The 19,680-nt window shown below is 39.8% G+C and overlaps 2 protein-coding genes across 2 annotated transcripts in view; one reads left to right on the forward strand and one right to left on the reverse strand.

Moving 5' to 3' along the window:
• The window catches only part of bmp6 (bone morphogenetic protein 6), a 43,916-nt gene extending 41,408 nt beyond the window's left edge, over positions 1 to 2,508 (forward strand). The window contains exon 7 of the mRNA XM_020641648.3: positions 725 to 2,508. Coding sequence (XP_020497304.1) covers positions 725 to 874 — 150 coding nt within the window. The 3' untranslated portion in view covers positions 875 to 2,508. The remainder of the gene's footprint in view (positions 1 to 724) is intronic.
• On the reverse strand, positions 2,324 to 11,608 carry txndc5 (thioredoxin domain containing 5). Its single transcript, XM_020641651.3, has 10 exons — positions 11,375 to 11,608; positions 10,196 to 10,348; positions 9,675 to 9,780; positions 9,476 to 9,572; positions 8,584 to 8,699; positions 8,133 to 8,219; positions 7,848 to 7,994; positions 6,953 to 7,035; positions 5,880 to 6,009; positions 2,324 to 4,315 (listed from the first exon to the last, which is right to left on the reverse strand). Exons 1-10 carry the CDS (start codon positions 11,557 to 11,559, stop codon positions 4,193 to 4,195), a joined length of 1,227 nt encoding a protein of 408 aa, XP_020497307.2. The 5' UTR covers positions 11,560 to 11,608; the 3' UTR covers positions 2,324 to 4,192.
• Positions 11,609 to 19,680: the final 8,072 nt, after the last annotated feature.

Below are 19,680 nucleotides of genomic sequence, written 5' to 3' on the forward strand. Positions count from 1 at the left end.
AACAAATGCTCAATTTTGTTCCTCATATCTAATTTCATTGCTCAGTATTAATCACTTGCATATGGCTGGACTTGGTTTTGCCATCAGGGCCCTTTAAGAAAGTCCCGTAGCTCCTATTAGTTTAAAAAGACTACTTTCACTTGTATTTGATAAAGTGTTCTGGTGTCTGTATTTAAGCAAACATAGTACATTTTGAATATGTGGATGGTCATTTTGTAGTACAATAAATCAGTTATTGGTCTCAAGATCGGTCTCGACACCACAAGGTCTTGGTCTCGTCACAGAATCGAAGGCATTTTTACTCAGTCTCGTCTCGGTCTCAGACTGGGCGGACTCCGGATTTCAAATCAAGACCAGTCAAGACCACCACTGACAGGCTATTTCTCCACATCATTACTGTGATAAAAAGAAAACTCCCCCTTTCTAAAAGATCAAATCATTTCAATTCATTCATCATTTGATATTTATCCCCCGGTTACAGCCTCAACCCTTCTGGTGTTACGCTCTAAGTGAGTGACATGCCTGCTGCACACAAGATGATGATTTTTCAGTGATATTTATGGTCTTGGTCTTGTCTCGTTCTCGGAGCGATCTAGTCTCGACTATGTCTTGGTCTCGGTTACTGTCCTCTTGACTACGGCACTAGTGGATGCTGATGTTTTGGTGGGAATGGTGGTGTACTCTGTTGCAGAAAGATACTCAATGTATTTCCTTTTCTTCTCAGGTGCACCTGATGAACCCTGAGAATGTACCGAAGCCTTGCTGCGCCCCCACCAAGCTCCACGCCATCTCAGTGCTCTACTTTGACGACAACTCCAACGTCATTCTTAAGAAATACAAGAACATGGTGGTACGGGCCTGCGGCTGCCACTGACACGGACATCAAGGGCTGATAATGCTCGACTGAAAGTTGGGTTGGCAAAGGGCTTCAACCGCATGGGAGATGTTGACTCCACTAGACACAATCCTCAGCCTGCAAGGAATGTCCATCCTGGGAGCTCACCAACTTGTTCTTATTCTGTCCAACAACATGAAAATTATTCTTCTTACAACTTGCAGGGGCCATTGCAAACACAACACCCGATGGATGTCTTTCATAGGCAACAACCACCAGGTTGATGAGTGGCTTTGGATTGGAATCTTCATTTCATAGATCTGTAACCGAGCGAGTGACTGTGTGTGTGTTTCAGGTTGTGTATTATGTGTGGAAGTGTGTATGCACTGCACCCTCTTCCTCTCTGAGAGAGTGTGTGCAGAGCTGAACTTGTGGGACCAGTCCAAGCGCTGCTTTCTTTCCCCTTTCCTCTCTGGCAATAAATGTGGTGGATGAGTTCTCTGAAGAGGATGAGACATCTCCACACAACTTCTCTACCATGCTTGACCCTGGAAGGTTAACTCAGCGGTATCACAGCACTGAAGTCAACTGTAGCCAACAGCAGACTACAGAAACTGACAGAAAATGTCCAAAATGTTTTTTTACGCGACATGCAAAACACAAACCCAGCATTCTTTTTAGTGCAAATGTTAAATGAAGCAATCTAATCGAAAAGGACTGATATATGTGAGACTAGAGATTTATACTTCATGACTTTTTTCCTCATGTATTTTCTTCTCAAGCCATATTTGCCTTCCTAAAATATAATATGGACTGAACCAAAGTGACCACAGGTTATTTTAGTAGCGCTCCAAATATCACCTCCGTGTCAATATTTGCTAGGCTCATGCTGAGCTGCGATTCACCAGGATGGTTCAACATGATGCATGTTGTGGCTGAACTGATGTTTTCCTCCAAAGAAGCGAAGAATACAGCCTTATCCCCCGGACATACCGCTAATGGCCCTTTCCATGTTGCTGCACTCGCAAAGTTAACAAACGCTTCCACCCCTGACAACCCATCAACAGATTGTGGAAAAACATTACGCGAGTCAAAAACAGCCAGAAGAGCAGTTTCTGCGCCAGCGTTCTGAAATGAGCTCTTTTTGCTTATTCAAGAAAATGGATGTTGAGATTTGTGTCCAGTGGCGACGTCTTTCCAATTGAACATGTTACTGTGAGCTTTGAACGACATGTGTTTTTTAGAGACTATATTCTTATGAAAAAGTAATACCAACAAGAATCAAAATACCTTTCTGTGCCTAACCAATCATAAATTACAAAATATACCTCTGGTAAGCTGCTGTTTACATTTGTGATCATGTTAAGACTGTTGTTTTGTAAATACTTGTACATTCTCAGCTTATTTATTGCACCTTTTATTAAAAAAAAAAAAAACGTTAAATCACATACCTTATTAACAGAGACAGATGCAAGAACAAAATGAAACTTATTTTTGAAAAATGTTTTATTATGAAATCTCATGTTACAATTTGCCATTATTCCTTCTTTTTGTACAAAATGCATGGGTAGTGCACAGCCCATGTCTAACAAGGAAAAAACAGGAAAGTAATACTTCTGTCACTGGAGTTCCTTAGACCATGTGCTATCCATAAAAACTTTTACTGACAAAAAGTGCTGTGTCTCTGTTTATGTTCCTCGGTGTGACTATAGATGGTGCCCCCACATGATGAAGCACTCTGACATAACCGGGGTCAGAGGTCATTTGCCTTTGAAAGGGCCTGGCCTAGCAAGTGGATGAGGTAACAGTCAGACACAGATACGTAAGCTGAACAGAACAAAGACTGAAAATAAAATCATGAACAGTATGCAGTGTAGAACATCTTCTTGGCTTTTGACTGTTAGATTTGTACACAATGTAGCATACAAAACATTTCTGTTATAATTCACCTCACTAGTGGTCACAGTAGTTTGGGGAAACACAAAAGACAGGTTACGTTTGGATATATTTGGTAAATAATGATACTTCTTCCTGCTCATTCTACTGATAAAGTGAGACGCTGAACCCTCACATCACCGAGTTGTAACCTTTCATAGGTACATGTAGAAGTATTTGATGGGCTAAGGGAAAGCAAATGATAGAACCCCAACAGAGAGTTGATATATCTATCCATTCTGACCCTGAGCTGTTTAGTTTTAGCCTCCTAAGTCATAGAAAAATGTCCAACCACAGAGGAGAGGCTCTTAAAGTTCAGATGAAACCTACCCTTCATCAAAAAGATAACAAGTGAATGGGCTCGATTTCTTTTGTACAAGATCCTAAACTTACACTTCTTTGTTACACCGTTGACAACTCTTCTCCACTTTGTAGTTCTACAACCCTGTAAAGAGGGACCTGACCTGTAAAATGTAGCACACATTCATATTTTAAAAGAATATCTTAAAGGTCCAGATTAAAAAACAAAACACTTTCCACACGGCTGTATTGGATGAGCTGGGTCTAAGAGTTGTTTCTGAATAAAACTGAAGTTAAAGAGAAGAAGTAACTCCTAAGTTGTCCAGAAAGAGAGAGATGGGGCACACAGTCCACGCCTAGGACCCTGAATATTATAAAGATGGTTGATTGTGAAACCCAGGAGTCAGAAAATGGATAAGACACACAATTGTGATGTTTAGTTTTTTTTATTTCAAAAAAGCTGAAAATCTTCTTCATCAAGAGAAAATAGTCGTGTCCACTTTCAGACTCCTGTGATGACAATGATCTGGGAGGGCAATTCCCTGAGAGTTAAGTCAGACAGACTGTTGCTGACATGGATAAAAAGTACCCTCAACTTAACACTCACATTTGGCTCACAAAATCACAGTACCGAAACACAAATGGCTTACGATTAAACAACAGATCCCATGTAAAAAATATAGAGTTTAAAAGGAGTGAAATGGCTACAGAAGTTCATCAGAAACAAATCATTGTTAACAGCAGACGCTGTCCTCTAATGTCAACCCTTTTAATAAGAAACACAAGTGTGAGGAATTCCAGATCTGATTGTTTTAGCAGTGCTTTCAAAGTGGTTGTCAGACATATCACTTCATTTACAGATCCAAACAAAAGCCTGGGTTGCTCAACTGCATAAGAAATACATTCCCATCCAAAACCTTCTACTGAACCATTTTGTCCTTAAACACCAGAGAAAGATCAGACTGCAGCAGTCTGTCACTGGCTCCTTCGTGAAGAGAACCCGAGTGGAGAGATATAGAGAGAGGTTTGGCTACTGTAGGAGAGAGAGTGGGGTCCTACTGGCCAGTTGCGCAGTGTGGGCGAACAAAGTGGTGGAGATTCGAGCCGTGTTTTTGACCACTTCTACAGCTCGTCTCTGGCCTGCTTCATCACAAAGCTGTGCAGACTCTCCAGGTCCCGTCCTCCATGATGCTCGTCACCCTGCACCCCGGCCCTGAAGATGATCAAGGTTGGGTAGCCTCGAACCTGAAGAACAGAATACAACACAAAACCAGTAAGTAATCCTCAAAACCAATGATTCTACATGCTTTCCTGCAAAGAGTAAATGTTCAATAGTAAACATTATAAAGTGATGAAAACCGGCCTCGTCTTAGTATTCTGAGAATGTCTTACATAACTGGGAACTTTTCAGCTCTCTCTGGCTCAGAGTCCTACCCCCCTAAACCTAACCAATATTCAGGAGATTTTCTCTCAAGTTGCTTACTTTGATGCAGGGGAGGACACAGAGCTGGCTTTCTGCAGGACAGGCTGATGCCAAACACAGGTGCTTGTGCTAGCGTCTGGTAGCTTGCAGTGGAGGTACGAGCAATAAAACTTAAAAGTCCTGCAGTGAGTGTGTGCTTCAGCTGCCTCGCAAATATCTACTGACTCCAACTATAAGGAATCTACTCAGCCTGACACTTTAGCAAGTCAACACACTGTTTCATTTTATGTCCAATAACTCAAGTTAGCCGACACAATTTAAACAAAGACAAAATTACAAAAGAAAATTCTTCACTTCATGAACATTTATTATGAGTAACTCAGGTAGTTTAAGATCTAAAAATGAGATGGACTCAAAAAACAGCTCTTTGTGATGCTTATAGTTTGCCGTTTTTATTTACACTTACCAAAATTTCCAGTTTTCATATAAAACCAGCTTTTATTTTGAAAAACTGCAAAGGGGTTACGGGAGTGAATAAAAACAGCTACAAGAACGACGAAGAGGTAAAAATGTTTGATGTCTCAGACATTTACGACTCTTATTCCACATCCCAAAACAACATCAATCTTAAAAACATCAGTTTTAGTGACTCCCCATCTTTCAGAAGGATGCTACATGTGTTTGTTACCTCTGAGCTCTAACTCAGCCACTGATAAGAGACAGGATTGTTCTCTGAATGTACCTAACTTCACCGTGCTTCAACTGTTAACTCGTCTCTGGCCTGGTGAGTCGGTTGAACCGATATGACTGAACTGCCACTCAATAAGTCTGACTCGACTGATAGGTCTTCATCAATGACTCCCTCAGTTTAAAGTTGGGGGGGGGGGGGTTAAATTAAGTTTCATTAAAGGTGTGGGTGTTGCAACATCCACAGGTGCGACTTGCCTTCTTTGATGGACTCTCTTTCTAAAGAGATACATTGACAGTAGACGTTTCAGATAATCATACGTTAGACAACAGATGAGGCCCATTTGATTACTTCATCGTTGATAATTGGAGGCTAGTTTGAACCAAAATGAGAAAGAAGTCAAAAAGAACACCTTCATTATTAAATATTTGTATCATTACATAATGACCTGGGCTTCTCCTATTAGAATTGTCCACATCACATCCAAGCTGTGCGTGTCTGTGCTAACATTCTTACGCCCCTTTGTTGACTGGTCTTTAGGAATACAGTCTGTAACATCTATATGACAGTCGTATTCTTATATGACTCTGAGATAAAACCACTATCATTGTTTTATTACATTCTGCACATCACACTTAATCTTGAAGAAATCACAGAGCTGACAGAAGAGTGTGTGAGACAAACACCCAGATACTTACAGAGTACTTGTTGCAGAGTGTGCGCTCAACAGTGCAGTCCACTTTGGCGATCTTGACATCAGTGAGGCCGGGAAACTCCTTCTTAGAGAGGTCGTCCCATGTCGGAACGAGGTTTTTACAGTGTCCACACCTACAGTTTACAGCAGGAAAGCACAGGAGTGACATCATTTAGACTGACAGGGAAATTACAGGGAAAGAGTAACGTCAGTGTTCGACCAAAGCACACGTATACATGTATACAGTATTACTGAGTGTTTCTTTAAAAACACTTCTGAAGTTCATAAAGAAGTGTACTAAAGTTGTTTCAGTGAAGTTATTCATCATTAATAATACGTGATGTGCTTCTTCTTCCATTAATTAAACAACTGACATCGTGTCTTAACAGCACGCGAGCGTTAGATACTGCACCCGTTAAATATTAAATTCTCTGCTCTGTGAATTTCAGTTTCCCGTTGCCAACCACATGACATTTACAGCTTTTGTTTTGAATGTGGACAAACGGATGTGTGGTGTTTTGTAATGACAAGCTGTTGAGTCAAATCACAATGCTCAAAGGATCGTCAATAAACAGCTCGCGGTGAGCTGAAGAAAGTTTTTCTCTGGTGTTGTTGACTCAAGTCAAAGCACAACATCTCAATCATGGATGTGGATATTATTAATGCACTGTTATCTCCACTTTGTACAATAAGCTAAAAATATGTGTTGAGTGACAAAAGCCAGTGTCAGTTCTTTGTAGAGACCCCTCCTTTCTCGTTCTTCGCCCGACTATGCGAATGGCAGAGTAGAAAATAGAAACGGGGTCGGTGTTAAAACGGCACGTCACGCTGTTTCATGCTGCGTCGCTTGAAGGCGGTTAGGACACTTCGATGGGAAACAATAGAACCAGGATGATTTTGCCGCTGACACTCACTCATGTCGCGTGTTGTTAGGACAGGCTGCAGCAGTAAAGTCATACACAGTAATAAAACAATTGGTGCTAGAGCTGAACTAGGAAGAGAAAGGTGGGAATAAAAAACAGCTGTTTTTTCACGTGTGATATTAAATCTTCTTGATTAAAAAAATGACTATCTTACCATGGAGCGTAGAACTTGATAAAGGTAAAGCCTTTAGCTACGGCTGCATCAAAGTTGTTTTCTGTCAGGGTCAACACACTCGACTGTAGAGAGGAGAGAAACACTGACATTAGACTGAGCTGAAGTCTGAGGATCCTTAAGAGGAGCTGGTACATGAAGAATATTTACTTTTCATTTAATGTCCTGTTAGCTGAGAGTTTCCATGCATTGAAATCTTTTCGGTCCCCATCATGCCTACATTATGTCTTATAACATAAGTAACATTTTGTGTAGTCAGAGCAGGGCACCAAAGTCCCCCCTAATGCTTCACTATTTTTATATATTGTTAAGGATGACTTCATCATCAACATCATCATCAACAACATGCCCCTCCAAAAATGTTTACATCAGCAGGACAAACTAGCTACCAATAATTGCTAGGCTGAGAGACGCATACTTGAGTTGGTGCCAAGCTAAGAGATAATGATGTGCAATTATGGATGGCCGCTGAATGTTTGTTCTGATCTAATGAAATAAAGGTGGTGGTGCTGAAGGGATTGTCGATCACACCGTTACTGCTGCTCATGCAAATCAGATTCCAACTAGAAGCAGTCACAAACATCAGGGCTGTGACACTTTTGTAGTTTGGTTGGATAATAGTAATTAATAAGGTATCATTACATCATTGTTAAAACCTTGTTCCAGACAGACCAGTTACACAAGTTTGCAGCTTAAAGCCTTTCTTTTACCTGGCAGCAGCAAAACTTCAACATATTGGAGAAACTGTAGAAAAGTTTTCACCTCCAGATAACAGTCTGAAAGCAATCACTTCAACCATCCTTTAAGATCTCTTTTAGCATGTTGCTACGAGCTGTTCCCTTTTACACCGGCCAATAGGTCGAAACAGGGAGATTACCTCTTCTTTGGCTGGCTCTTCAGTGGGGATCTCATTGGGTTTTTGTTCATCGCTCGGTTCCTCCTCCTCAGTGGCTGCAGCCTTCACCTGGTTGTCCACAAAGTCTTTGAAAGAGTCCAGGTCTCGTTTTCCTTTGTACTGTTCAGTCTACAAAAGGCACACGCATGACAAAAGGTTGCTGCCTGGGCCATACTTTTTGAAGAAAATTGGCAACTCTGACAGTCAACACAGAGTGCAGATACAGATCATTAAAAATGTGGAGTGGTATGAAAATGTCTGCATTACCTTCTGTCCATTGTTGAAGAAGAGGAGTGTGGGATATCCCCGTACGCCATTATCAGAGCACACCTCATAGTGCTGTGTACAGTCAACCTACATTGTGGGAAATCAACTTGTTAATAAACAAAAATGAAACTTCAATGCAAACTCTGACCATGCAAATTTGCTTTAGAGGTTGTTTAATAACCTAGTAGGCAAATAGGTAGCTAGCTCCTCCCATGACCGACATCCTGTTCTTCCAAACAGGGAACAGGATGACCGTCCTGGTACTTTAAAGTAATGTACAGTTAAGATTCAGTTTGGGCCTTTAATGTGTGTCACAGTGTTGGAAATAAACAGGAAAGCCCACACTGTGGTAATAACAGAAACACTGTAGTTGTTTTATTATTATTTCTATTCCTATAATATCTCATTAACTATCAAGAAGTACTTAAATCATGAACCTGATGAAACCCACCTTTCCTATCTTGACATCATCAGAGTGCTCAAAGGTGGTGGCCAGCTGTTCCCAGGTTGGGGCCATGGCTTTGCAGTGACCGCACCATGGGGCAAAGAATTTAATAAAATGGGCCCCTGAAAGCAAGAGCAAGAAAGTAATATTAGAAAAGGAAAGCGCAGATAACTAGCATTACTATTAAACACAAAGAGGAAAGAAAAAGAACAAAACAATCAATAAGCATGAAGGAGATCGAACTCAAAGCCTTGGAGTGTAAACCAATTTCTTTACGGACGTCTCGAGCACAAGATTCAGTACCAAAGTGATGTTGCTGTTTCTGATTTTATGGAGCAAAGTTGATTCCACTGCACACTTGGCATGTTAGGTCATAAAGAGAATATGCACCTCTAATACAGAGGTAGTATGTAATTACTCAATGTTTGCTGCAGCTGTGTTGCCAAGGTATAAAGGTGGGACTTTTAAAAGAAAGCCTATGTCATATCCTCAATTTTCGTCTCCAAACAAGAAATCATTTACTTTTTTCAAAACCAAAATACTTGACTTAAGCGCAGCCGCTATTTCAGCAGAGATAATTATCCCAAGTTTATTTTTGCTGTTGTTGTCTGAAAACCCAGAAAGGTGAAGTGACAGGAGACGAGAGTTGTACAGTTGGTACGGGCTGACAGGCGCTGTGGATTGTGGCTCAGATACTTGTGTTGAAATGTCAGTTCTGTCAGCTAAGGCAGTGAGGTGTTTCCATTCTCTAATGAGACTGAAAGTACATTTAGAAACTGAAAGAACAAAAATGATGTATCTGTTGTTGGCAGGATGCAGCTGCATTAATACACAGGACAACGTTGATGATAAGTGGTTTTAGTATTTTCATACAGCACATGTTCTCCTTCATCTTTACCTTTAGCTATGTGGGCCTTAAATGTGGGCACAGTCAGCTCATACATGCCCTGTTTGGGCTCAGGGGCTTTAGGAGGCTCCTGTTCACTCTCAGGTTCCTTAAAGATACACAAGAATAAAACAAATATGAACATTAAGGGTTTTTTTGTGCTGTAAGGGGCACCACTTTATAATCTTATAACTACACAAACAAAACTCACTGAAGGCTCCTCCTGGAGTGTCTTGAGCATCCAGGTCTCCAGAGACTGGAGGTCTCTGGAACCCTGGTACTTAACTGCCTCCTGGTCTGGCCTGAACAACTTCAGCCTAAACACAACACAAGCAAAAGTTCAGACAAGGATGAATAGTGACTTCTGATCCAAGTCTAACGCTTCACAAGAAAGGTAACTCCAAGCCAATGACCTAAGAATAAACTGGCTGTTTTCAAACACATTCAATCATCACTACAAGCTCGAGAAACCGTAAACTATGGTCATGTTATTTCTGTCATTCATTAACTTGAGACTGCTGTGTTTGCAGGTATAAATTGTAGTCAGCAATAGCCAAGATCGAAGAGGATGTCATTAAGATATAGCCAGTGTATTTGACTTAATGCAGGTCAATGTGTCACCTGTCTGTCAATCAGTAACGACAAGAACTACTTACTGCAGTAAATGCAAGATTTTATTGGAGACGTCAAAGTTAATCGTCAAACTCAAAAATAGATGTGACAAATACTTACGTGGGGTAGCCCCTAACCCCGTGGTTAATAGAGCAAAACTTTGTGTCCTGCACGCAGTCAACTTTAACCACATACACAGGTGGGTCATCCATGCCGTTGTACTTGTCTGCTAGTTCATTCCAAGCAGGTTGTAACCTCTGGCAATGGCCACACCTGGACAAAACAATGGGACAAATGACAGCCTGTGCACCATGCATATGTTCACAAAACTTAACTTAAGTTTCTTCACAGTCCTCTGCATGATCAAAAAGATAAAAGCAAAATGAACATGCTTCCCTTTTACTTTTTCAGTTAAGTTTTGTGTTAGTTGCTAAAAGTTAGACTTTTCATTTATGTTGTTTTTATCCATAAGTAAGAGTAGCTTTTACTTTTGTACATGTAGCCCCTAATAAATACAAATGATGGGACACGAAAGACAAATGAGGACAGGTCTCTGTTATAACAGAAATAAAGCTGGTAAAAATGTGTGTTTTTAAACAGGCAGTGGAAGCAACTCAGAAGCTACATAGTCCAAAAGATCATCATAAATATAAGTGTGTGGCAAAGGTTTGGTGCTAGAAATAAGAAAGTTAAATATAACAAAGAAAAGATAAACTTTTGATCTTCTCTTCACACGAAATGTCTGTAAAATATCTCAATATTTTCGTTACTATCAGTTTTCATCTGGTGATAACTTCATTGAATGATCTATTAAAACAATTCAAAAAGCTTCTTGAAGAAACTCCAGTGGTCCATGAACCTCTGACGTCATTCAATCAGTGCGTGCCACGTAAGCACGGCTCCTAAATCTACAACTTTGATTCAGTGTTTCTGCACAAACTGTGAATAGGATAAGTGTAGTTAGCTATTTAATAGTAAAAGAGTCATCCAGAGCTCACTCGAGAAGTTGCAAATTAAACTTTAAGAGGTAGCAAAGGGCTTGCACAGAGGCCCCATGAACTGCTGAACTGCAGCCGGCATAACTCTTTGGCTATGCTAGTTAGCATCTGAGCTAATCACACAGGTTGACTCAAAGCAAGCGGCTAGCTAGCCTTATAGCTCCACTGCTACCTAGCTGCTTTGCTAATTTTGCCGGTTAACTCTTCTCAAAATGTAATGAATATGTCATTTGATATTTTCTGTGTACATGCTGGTTGACAGAGAAAACAACAAGCGTCCTCTAAATAAAACTTAACTTACCATGGGGCATAAAACATGACAAAGTGGGGTGCAGTGGGCACCGCCTCGTTGAACATTTCCACCGTGTACGAGTGCTTGGCATGCTCATCTTCTTCTTCATCAGTGTCGCAAAATACGGTGGCAAACAGTAACGATAAATAAATAAAACACAACAAAAAGTGTGTGCAATTCAGTGCTGAAGCCATGGTGAGTGTCTCTCAGTGGGTGAACAGTGTCCCTGCTGGTGTGAAGACACTCTCAATGTACACGCCCCTCTGGAAGCTTTACTGTAGAGACATAGAGAGTGTGGATAGGATACATGCACATGGGGACTGTTGTTACTGCAACTGAGCATTCAGGATGGATGTTGTTTAGATCTGTGAGAGCCCCACAGTCCTTCTACAACTCAATCCAACCTGACAGGTTCAAACAAGTGCCATTCTTAAAGTATGGAAGCCCAGTTATTAAATGAGGCTTTGCTGGGAGGTAGAAATGGACAAATACTACAGCTTGAGAAATAAGATAGTCATGTGTTTTTTCTCAATGGTTGCTGCATCCTATATGTGGTTCTGCATGTTTGAGATAGATACAATTGCAGACTATAAATATTAAGGAGCAAAAAAATTGTTGATAACAGTTTTAAATGATTAAAAATGACAAATGTAGGGGCGCTGGTGGTGCAGTGGTTAGTGTGTGCGCCCCATGTATGGAGGCTGTAGTCTTCCAAGCGGGCGGCCCGGGTTCAAATCCAGCCCGTGGCTCCTTTCCTGCATGTCACTCCCCACTCTCTCTCTCTCTCTCTCTGATTTCCAACTCTATCCAGTGTCCTGTCTCTCCAATGAAGGCACAAAAAGCCCAAAAATAAATCTTAAAAAAAAAAAGAAAGACAAATGTAAGCTGAATTAATAAAATGGTTTATTGATGTTTAATGGGAAATAAGGCTAAACCATTTAGTTAAATTATGTTTTTCTATTTAAATAAACTGTACCAACATCCCAACTCAGTAAAATAATAATGTTTACAGTCCATGTAAAATACTTAACTTTTAACCAGTTGTGATACCACTTGAATGTCATAATTGTTTCCTGTTTTCAAAGTTTTCATTCAATCTGAACCCTGAGTCTAACAATAAGGAGAGTCTACAAATTGATTTGTTCTTAATACTTCAAGACTTCTGAAATAGAAATTGGTCCATTGTTTTTAACTCAAGATATCTTCCTTATCCCAGAGATTTTAGCTCAACATTAAAAGGCTACATCATTCAAATTGTTAAACAAAATGGCATAGCTGTGCCTGTCTCATCACCTTTTATATGAGATGAGAGATGATGAGATGAGATTCAACTTTATTGTCATTACACATATACAAGTATAGAGTAACGAAATGAGGTTTGGCATCTCACCAGAAGTGCAAATAAGCAGTTTATCAAAGTTTATCATTAGTTTATCAACTTTAACTTTACAAGGTGAACAGTTGTGCAACATATAAGGTGATAATGTGAAATATCACTTCCAATTCTTCTGACTACTCAAAGCGCTTTTTCATCACAGGTCACACTTATCACCCATTCAAAGTTTCCATAAGTATTAACTTATCCCATTCATACACATTCATACGCTGCCAACGAAGCAGCAGGAGCAACTTGGGGTAAAGTGTCTTGCCCAAGGACATGCCAGACATGGGGATCAAACCCCTGACCATCGGGTGGAGAGACAACCTCTACCTGCCCCTGATGGTATACGAAAGAGAACCCAATTAAATCTTTCAAGGGATCTTGCAAAGAAAATTATAAAAGAAAAGACAAACAGGCTCCCTGTGAAAAGCCCATCTGTTCTCAGGTGAGCACAGTTGCGGGAACATACAATGAAAAATGAATCAATCTGTAATCTGTGGCACACTGAAAATGACTTACTTGCTGTTAATTTGTGAGGGAACAACGCGTTTAGCCTGTAGAATCCTCAGCATAATCATAGGACAGACACAGGTCTAGTAAATACAAATGATCCCATAAACAATAATCATCACAATAAACATTACTCCGGATCACAGCCTAGAATTAAAACTATAAGCATGTAAATTAAGTTGCATTTAAGAGGGGTTTCCTTCGCTAGAGTAAGGTAAAGCCATATTAATTGATTATTATTGATCAGGTAAGTCTGCTTGACTGCGTTACTTTGGCTGGTAGTCAAAGTGTTCCTCTCACCTAACGTAGTTTTTCAAGAACAAACATTGGCTAATAAAATACCTTATCGTATAAAACTAAAAACTTCAACTCCCATAAAAAAGATGACATATCATTTCAACAAAAAGGCTCAGGATTGAGAGAACAGAAAGTGAAGCTTGCTTAAACTCTTACATGAGAACCAGAGCGCAGGGGTCAAATCAAGGCTTCTTCAGATGGCAGATGGATTGTTGGTTTTCAGTATCAGAATCAAAAAGTACATTTACACATACAAGGAATTTGACTTGGTGTATTGGTGCTAAACAATTAACAAGGAAATGAAGCAGAACTAGCAACAACTTAAATAATACAGTAGAAGAAGCTATTACAATATATACAATAAAATTTAAAAATGTAAAAAATAAAAAATAAAAAATAAAAAGGACAAAATAAAAAAGACAAAATAAAAAAGACAAAATAAAAAATAAAAAAGACAAAATAAAAAAGACAAAATGTACAAAAGGTGCAATGTAGGAGCTGTGAAGTGGACTATGAGAAAAAATCTTAAAAAATGTTCTACACCGATGGTCAGATATGAGTCACAGTTGCCCCCTCAATGATGGAAACATATGTTTAAGAGTGAGAGATTTTTGGAATCATAATGAATCCAGTTTATTACATTTGGTCAATAGTGCCTATCATGGGGCCTTTAGCTATGTGTAATAGCTGACAGTGGGTATAAATCATGTGTGAGTGTGTCAGTGTGTGTCTGTTCCCACCTGCTGGCTGCATGAATTGACACCTCTTTGGCAAGTCCTTCCTTCTACTCTTTTCATCACATTTAATAAAGTCATGATTTCATGAAACCATAAAGAGACAGCCTTGGCTGCAGTATTTCTTTTAAATCATCCATCTCCGTCCTTTCATCCAGACAACAGGAAGAGTGGGAAGAGGAAAGGAAGGGTTTAGAGAATGGAAACTGTCAGAGGGGCGACTGGAGTGGCACTAACACAGTATATAACACTGTTCCAGACCGCCCCAGCTCTTAAATAAAACCAGGTCTTCTTGAATATCTATATGCTAAAAGAAGGTGAAAATGATCCTACCATGCACAGTCAGTGTCTGGACTAGATATAGGATACAGGCTGAGATCTTTATATAGGTCTAGTATTGGGAATGTCAGGATGTCAGCATTATTTAGTCAAGCACATAGTCCTGTTTTTGCTTTAAGAGTCATTAAAACACACACAGTTTATTCTGTCAAAAATAAATGTAACCATTCAATAAAAAAAGAATATACTTGTGAGGGACTCCTTCACAAAAATTGACGATAATGCCACATTGACATCATGGCTGAAAAGAGGGGGAACTATAACCAAGTGTAAAATCTCAAACATTACTTCTCTGAAAAATGTGAAAGTCTTACCTTTGCGTCTGTGATCTAACTTGCACAGAGCTAGGGTCAAAGGGTCAGCAGTCTCCAAAGTCTCCAAAGACTTTAAGAGGGCCTGAGACTTCTGACAGTTCCTCAAACTTAAACAGTTTTTTTTCTTTCCAAAGCAAGAATGCACATATGGATTACAACACATTTTCCTGTTCATTGCTTTTAAGCAATGTGAACTTTTCGCCGGACTTTCATTTTTTGAAATCGTAATGGACACCTATGAAACATGTCGAGATATTTGCTTAAAAAAAGGGTTTCAAATTAGAGGATGATAAATACAAGGTCATGTACAATGTCATGAACAATGGCAAACTGCCATTTTTAGGCTTTTTTTGGATTCAACTTACACAATATTTTAAGTAATAAGCTTCACACATACTGATAAGAGCATTCAGTTTTGTTTTCTTTAGTTTCCAAAAATGATAAGCAAAGAAATCGGTTTTCTGGCTACAGCATTGTTTTTATACACAAACATTAAAGTAGCATTTTCTTACAGTGGCTATAGAACTGGTGAGTATATTCCCTAAGGTGTCACACAGGAGCTTTAAATCTAACTCTGAGTGATTTATACATTCTCACATAAATATCATTTAAGATAGGCATTTCTCTCAGCATGTCTTTTCTTTAAATAAGTTAACCACCTCTTGTGTGCACCACTAAGGTTAAGAACATACTTTGGGTTTTGACTTTTTGAGCTTACTCTGTTTCACATCAAAGATAGTTTGTCTCAAATGTTATGACTGATACAATCCTATTTCTGCTCAGATATAGGCCACTGTGCTGACATGGAAAAAGTAATCAGTAAGAGAACTACCACCCACTAAAGTTTATTTGAGCCATTTTATCAAACTGTGGCTTTGACATTGACTTGACTTTGACTCGTGACCCACAGCATTGTTAGACTCCCACCACAGCTCACTGAGTGAAAAACAAATTCCTTTATGGTTAATTTGAGGTGAATAATGATATATGAGATTATTTGTCTTGACTTTTGAATAACTTCTACACACATGCCCAGCTGTCCCAAAGGGGCTCTATTGTTACCATGGCAGGCCAATAACCACACATCACTATTTAATCTCAGCACGTCAAAAAGCTATGGTAAATATGACCAAATTACTGCTGACACATTTTACTTTTGGCCCGCTGAAGTGGGGGCTGCATAGTTGTGGATGTCTACGGGTTACCCATTGTTGAGGGCCAGGCACCTTGCCAAGCCAGCTCCAGCATGGAGTAATAGGAAAAAGAAAGATTAATGGGCCCTGGGGACCTGAGGACATTCTGTTTATTTTCTCAATTGCCTCAAGTTAGTGGCTGTGAGTGCAAGAGTCGGCAGGTGGGTTGAAAGTGAAAACTGAGAGAGTGAATAACAGAGAGGATCAGTGTGAGAGGTTAAAAACATGCTACTTTTTCTTTTTAGATTTAGATTTATTTTTGGGCTTTTTGTGCCTCTAATGGAGAGACAGGACAGTGGATAGAGCCGGAAATCGTGGAGAGAGAGTTGGGAAGGACATGCGGGAAAGGAGCCACAGGTGGGATTCGAACCTGGGCCGTCCGCTTTAGACTGGTCAAAAATGTCTCCCTCTTTTTTGATGGCTGTTCACTAATGATTCTGGTTCTGGTTGACGTTTCTGCCTGTTTGAAGGAAGTTTTTTCCATGCCACTGTTGCCACTGTTGGTTTTTGGGTGTCTCTAAATAAAATAACAAAGAGTACATTTTAGACTTGCTCTTTTTTTAGAGTATCTTCAGGTAACTTTTGCTACAATTTGGCGCTATAAAAAGACTTGTGTGCTTGCCTGGGAGCAGTGATTTCTTAAAGGGTCTCATATAGGCAGACAAAGCCAAGTTAAATCATTTTCTTCGTCTTTGCGCTTTTCTAAACTACTTGATAACTTGCATCATTTGCTAAGCAGTGTTTTGCTTTTTAGGCTCAAACCCCAATATTTTCTTAAAAGCCACATATTTTTAAGATTTAAAAACATGGCTTCAACATCGTACAGTTTTCCCTCAGTGCCTTTAGTAGACCGCAATTACTTGGCAATATTTGGGATTCTTTATATACAACTCTTAACAGCCCATATAACAGATTCAAAAGTAGCAGATTTGTTAGCCTAACATTCATTCTGTGAACTCTGCTTCCACATAGAATGACACACAATGGCTTTCAGATGGTTAATGCTTTTTATGTCAAATTCTTACCTTTGTTATGTATATCTTAAAATATAATGTAACTGCTTTAAAGGTGGAAAAAGTGAACGGTAATCCCTAACATTTGTTATGGTATAGTGCTGGGACTGGAAGTCATACAGTTGAGGCTGCAGGAGTCAGTATAACATCATATTTCCTCGACTTATTTTAGTGTTAAGTATTATCAATAATAAGTTATAATTAATTAAGTTGATGGTTTACAGTTGTGTCCAGTTTTAGGGGATGTTGAAGCACCCTCTGCACCCTCGCTTCCTTCTTGTTTCTGCTGTAGTGCCAGAAGGAAAACACCTTTAAAACAATTCAACACAAAAAGAGTTCAAACTCTGAAAGACTTTTCAAAAAACGTTGCTCTGACAGATTTATGTACTCTCGCAGTACTTTGACAAGTGAACATAAAAACCTACGAGGTAGTTTGTACTTGATCATCATAAATTTCATATAAATGGCAAAAACAATACCCCGCCCCCTCCGTTACAGCTTTAGACCACCTCTCCCAAACAGTATCTTTTTCAAATTAGGTTCTGCTTCACGTGTCTGCCAAGGAAAACTTTAAGAAAACAGAAGCTATTTCTGTCTAAATCTAATTCTGTCACGTAAACATATGGGAATTACCTCGTAGGACATTCAGTCTTTCTGTAGAAATGCTTTCAACACTGTCTTCCCACAACTGAACACAATGCAATCCAAAGCCAGACGTGTTTCCATTAGGAACACAGAGACTCATGGCAGTATCATATCCGGGACACAGGATGTGACCAGCAGAGGGGAACCAATGTAATTTGCAGACAGCTTAGAAGAGCCACTGCAGAAGGCACCTGTGCTGGGAAAAGACAGATGGGAAAGGGCTCTCTCACATGAATGAAGCAACTTCAGGAACAAACGTCAAGGGATAGAAATCTTAAGGCACCTTGTCTTTTCATCTGGGTTTCTAAAAGAGGAAGTAAGGGAGTGTACGAGAGGAAAAGGAGAGAGAATGAGGGAAACAAAATGCGAAAGACAGAAAAAGTAAGGAGGTTGGAAACTCCTTAAACGTAATGTACTCTGAAAAAAGGAAAGAAAATGGTTACATGAAAGAAATGAAAGGCTGAAAGGGTGGTGATGATTGGGGATTACCATGACAACCCCACTGTATCCCCATTGTTTTTATGTTGTACCGCTCTCTACTGGATCCTGGCGGATGACTAAAGCCATGCTAAGTCTCTTGAGGCATCTACAGTATTGGGATTACCATCTTTTTCCACAAGGCCTTTTTACATACAGAGTCAGCTGTTTGTCCTGCTGCTGGAAACTTCAGAAAATTAGCTGTAAACAGGTTGGATACTGACAGGTGCAACAATAAATATTTGTTTGAGCAAAAAAAGGTTTCTTCAGAAATTACCTTTGTTTTTTTCTGTTCTGAATTTCATTCATTTGCATTCACATGCTGCTGATGTAGCAGCGGAAGCAATTTGGGGTTTAGAGTCTTGCCCAAGGTCACTTTGACATGTGGCTGCAGGAGCTGGGGGTCAAACCCCTGACCTTCCAATTAAGAGACGACCGATTCTGCCACTGAGCCATGGTGTTGTTTTTTGTGTAAAACTAAGCATAGTGAATACCATTAATCTATTAAAGGAGTAAAACAAACATTTCTAGCCCAGCCTATGAAGGACCCAGCCTCTGTAGCCTGTATGCAGAAATGAGACAGTCTGGTCTATGGAGGATTCTCTGTTTGCATCACAAGCTGTCTCAGCCCTGACCAATTTGTTTCTAAGCACAGCTGGCAACCCCAACATCTGCACCGGAAACGGATTACAAAAATATACACGCAATTTAAAGATTATTTGAAGTTGAAATGCCCTTTGTTTTTCCTCCACTGGCATTGGTATATCGATTAAGTTGAAACCATTTTCTTACTTTTAAACATGTTTTATTTGCTGTTTCAAACTACGTCCGCTTGTTTGAAGTGGCGTGCAATGAATCTCTCGATATGTTGGGTAAGAATGCACCGTTGGCCGGGGAAAGAAGGATGTATTTATCAGCTGCATTTGAATGAGCTTTTGAAATGGGACAACCATCAACACGTTGCAGTGATGTAATTGGTTTTTAAAAGCGCCGTCCAAAGGATTCAGCCCCTGAATTGAGAAATAGCCGTTGACTTTTTTAGCTTGCACACTGCTAACGGTGCCTATACTGATCTCTGTTAAGCCGTCAGCAGCCCTGTCATGAGAGTAAAGATATTACTTGATTTCTTTTTTTTTACTTCTCTACATAAATAACAGCCTCAAACATAAAAGAAGCTGCACAGTACTATAATGTGTTTAAACATGTCGCCTGAGGTGAGGTGAGACGTTAAAGGTGATGACAGGACCCACCTCGACTTGGACTCTGCCTTTCACAGATGCTTCTTGGTCAAGAGCCTTCATTTTAAAAGCCCCACTTCCTGCTGGTAAAGCCATCAGAATATACTGGCCAGACTGTGAGGGGGTTTGAGGTGGTGCAGGGAGAGGAAGATGAAGGTAGAAATCATGACTTCT

This window comes from Labrus bergylta, chromosome 20 (genome assembly GCF_963930695.1).
Source record: "Labrus bergylta chromosome 20, fLabBer1.1, whole genome shotgun sequence".
Taxonomy (NCBI): Eukaryota; Metazoa; Chordata; class Actinopteri; order Labriformes; family Labridae; genus Labrus; species Labrus bergylta.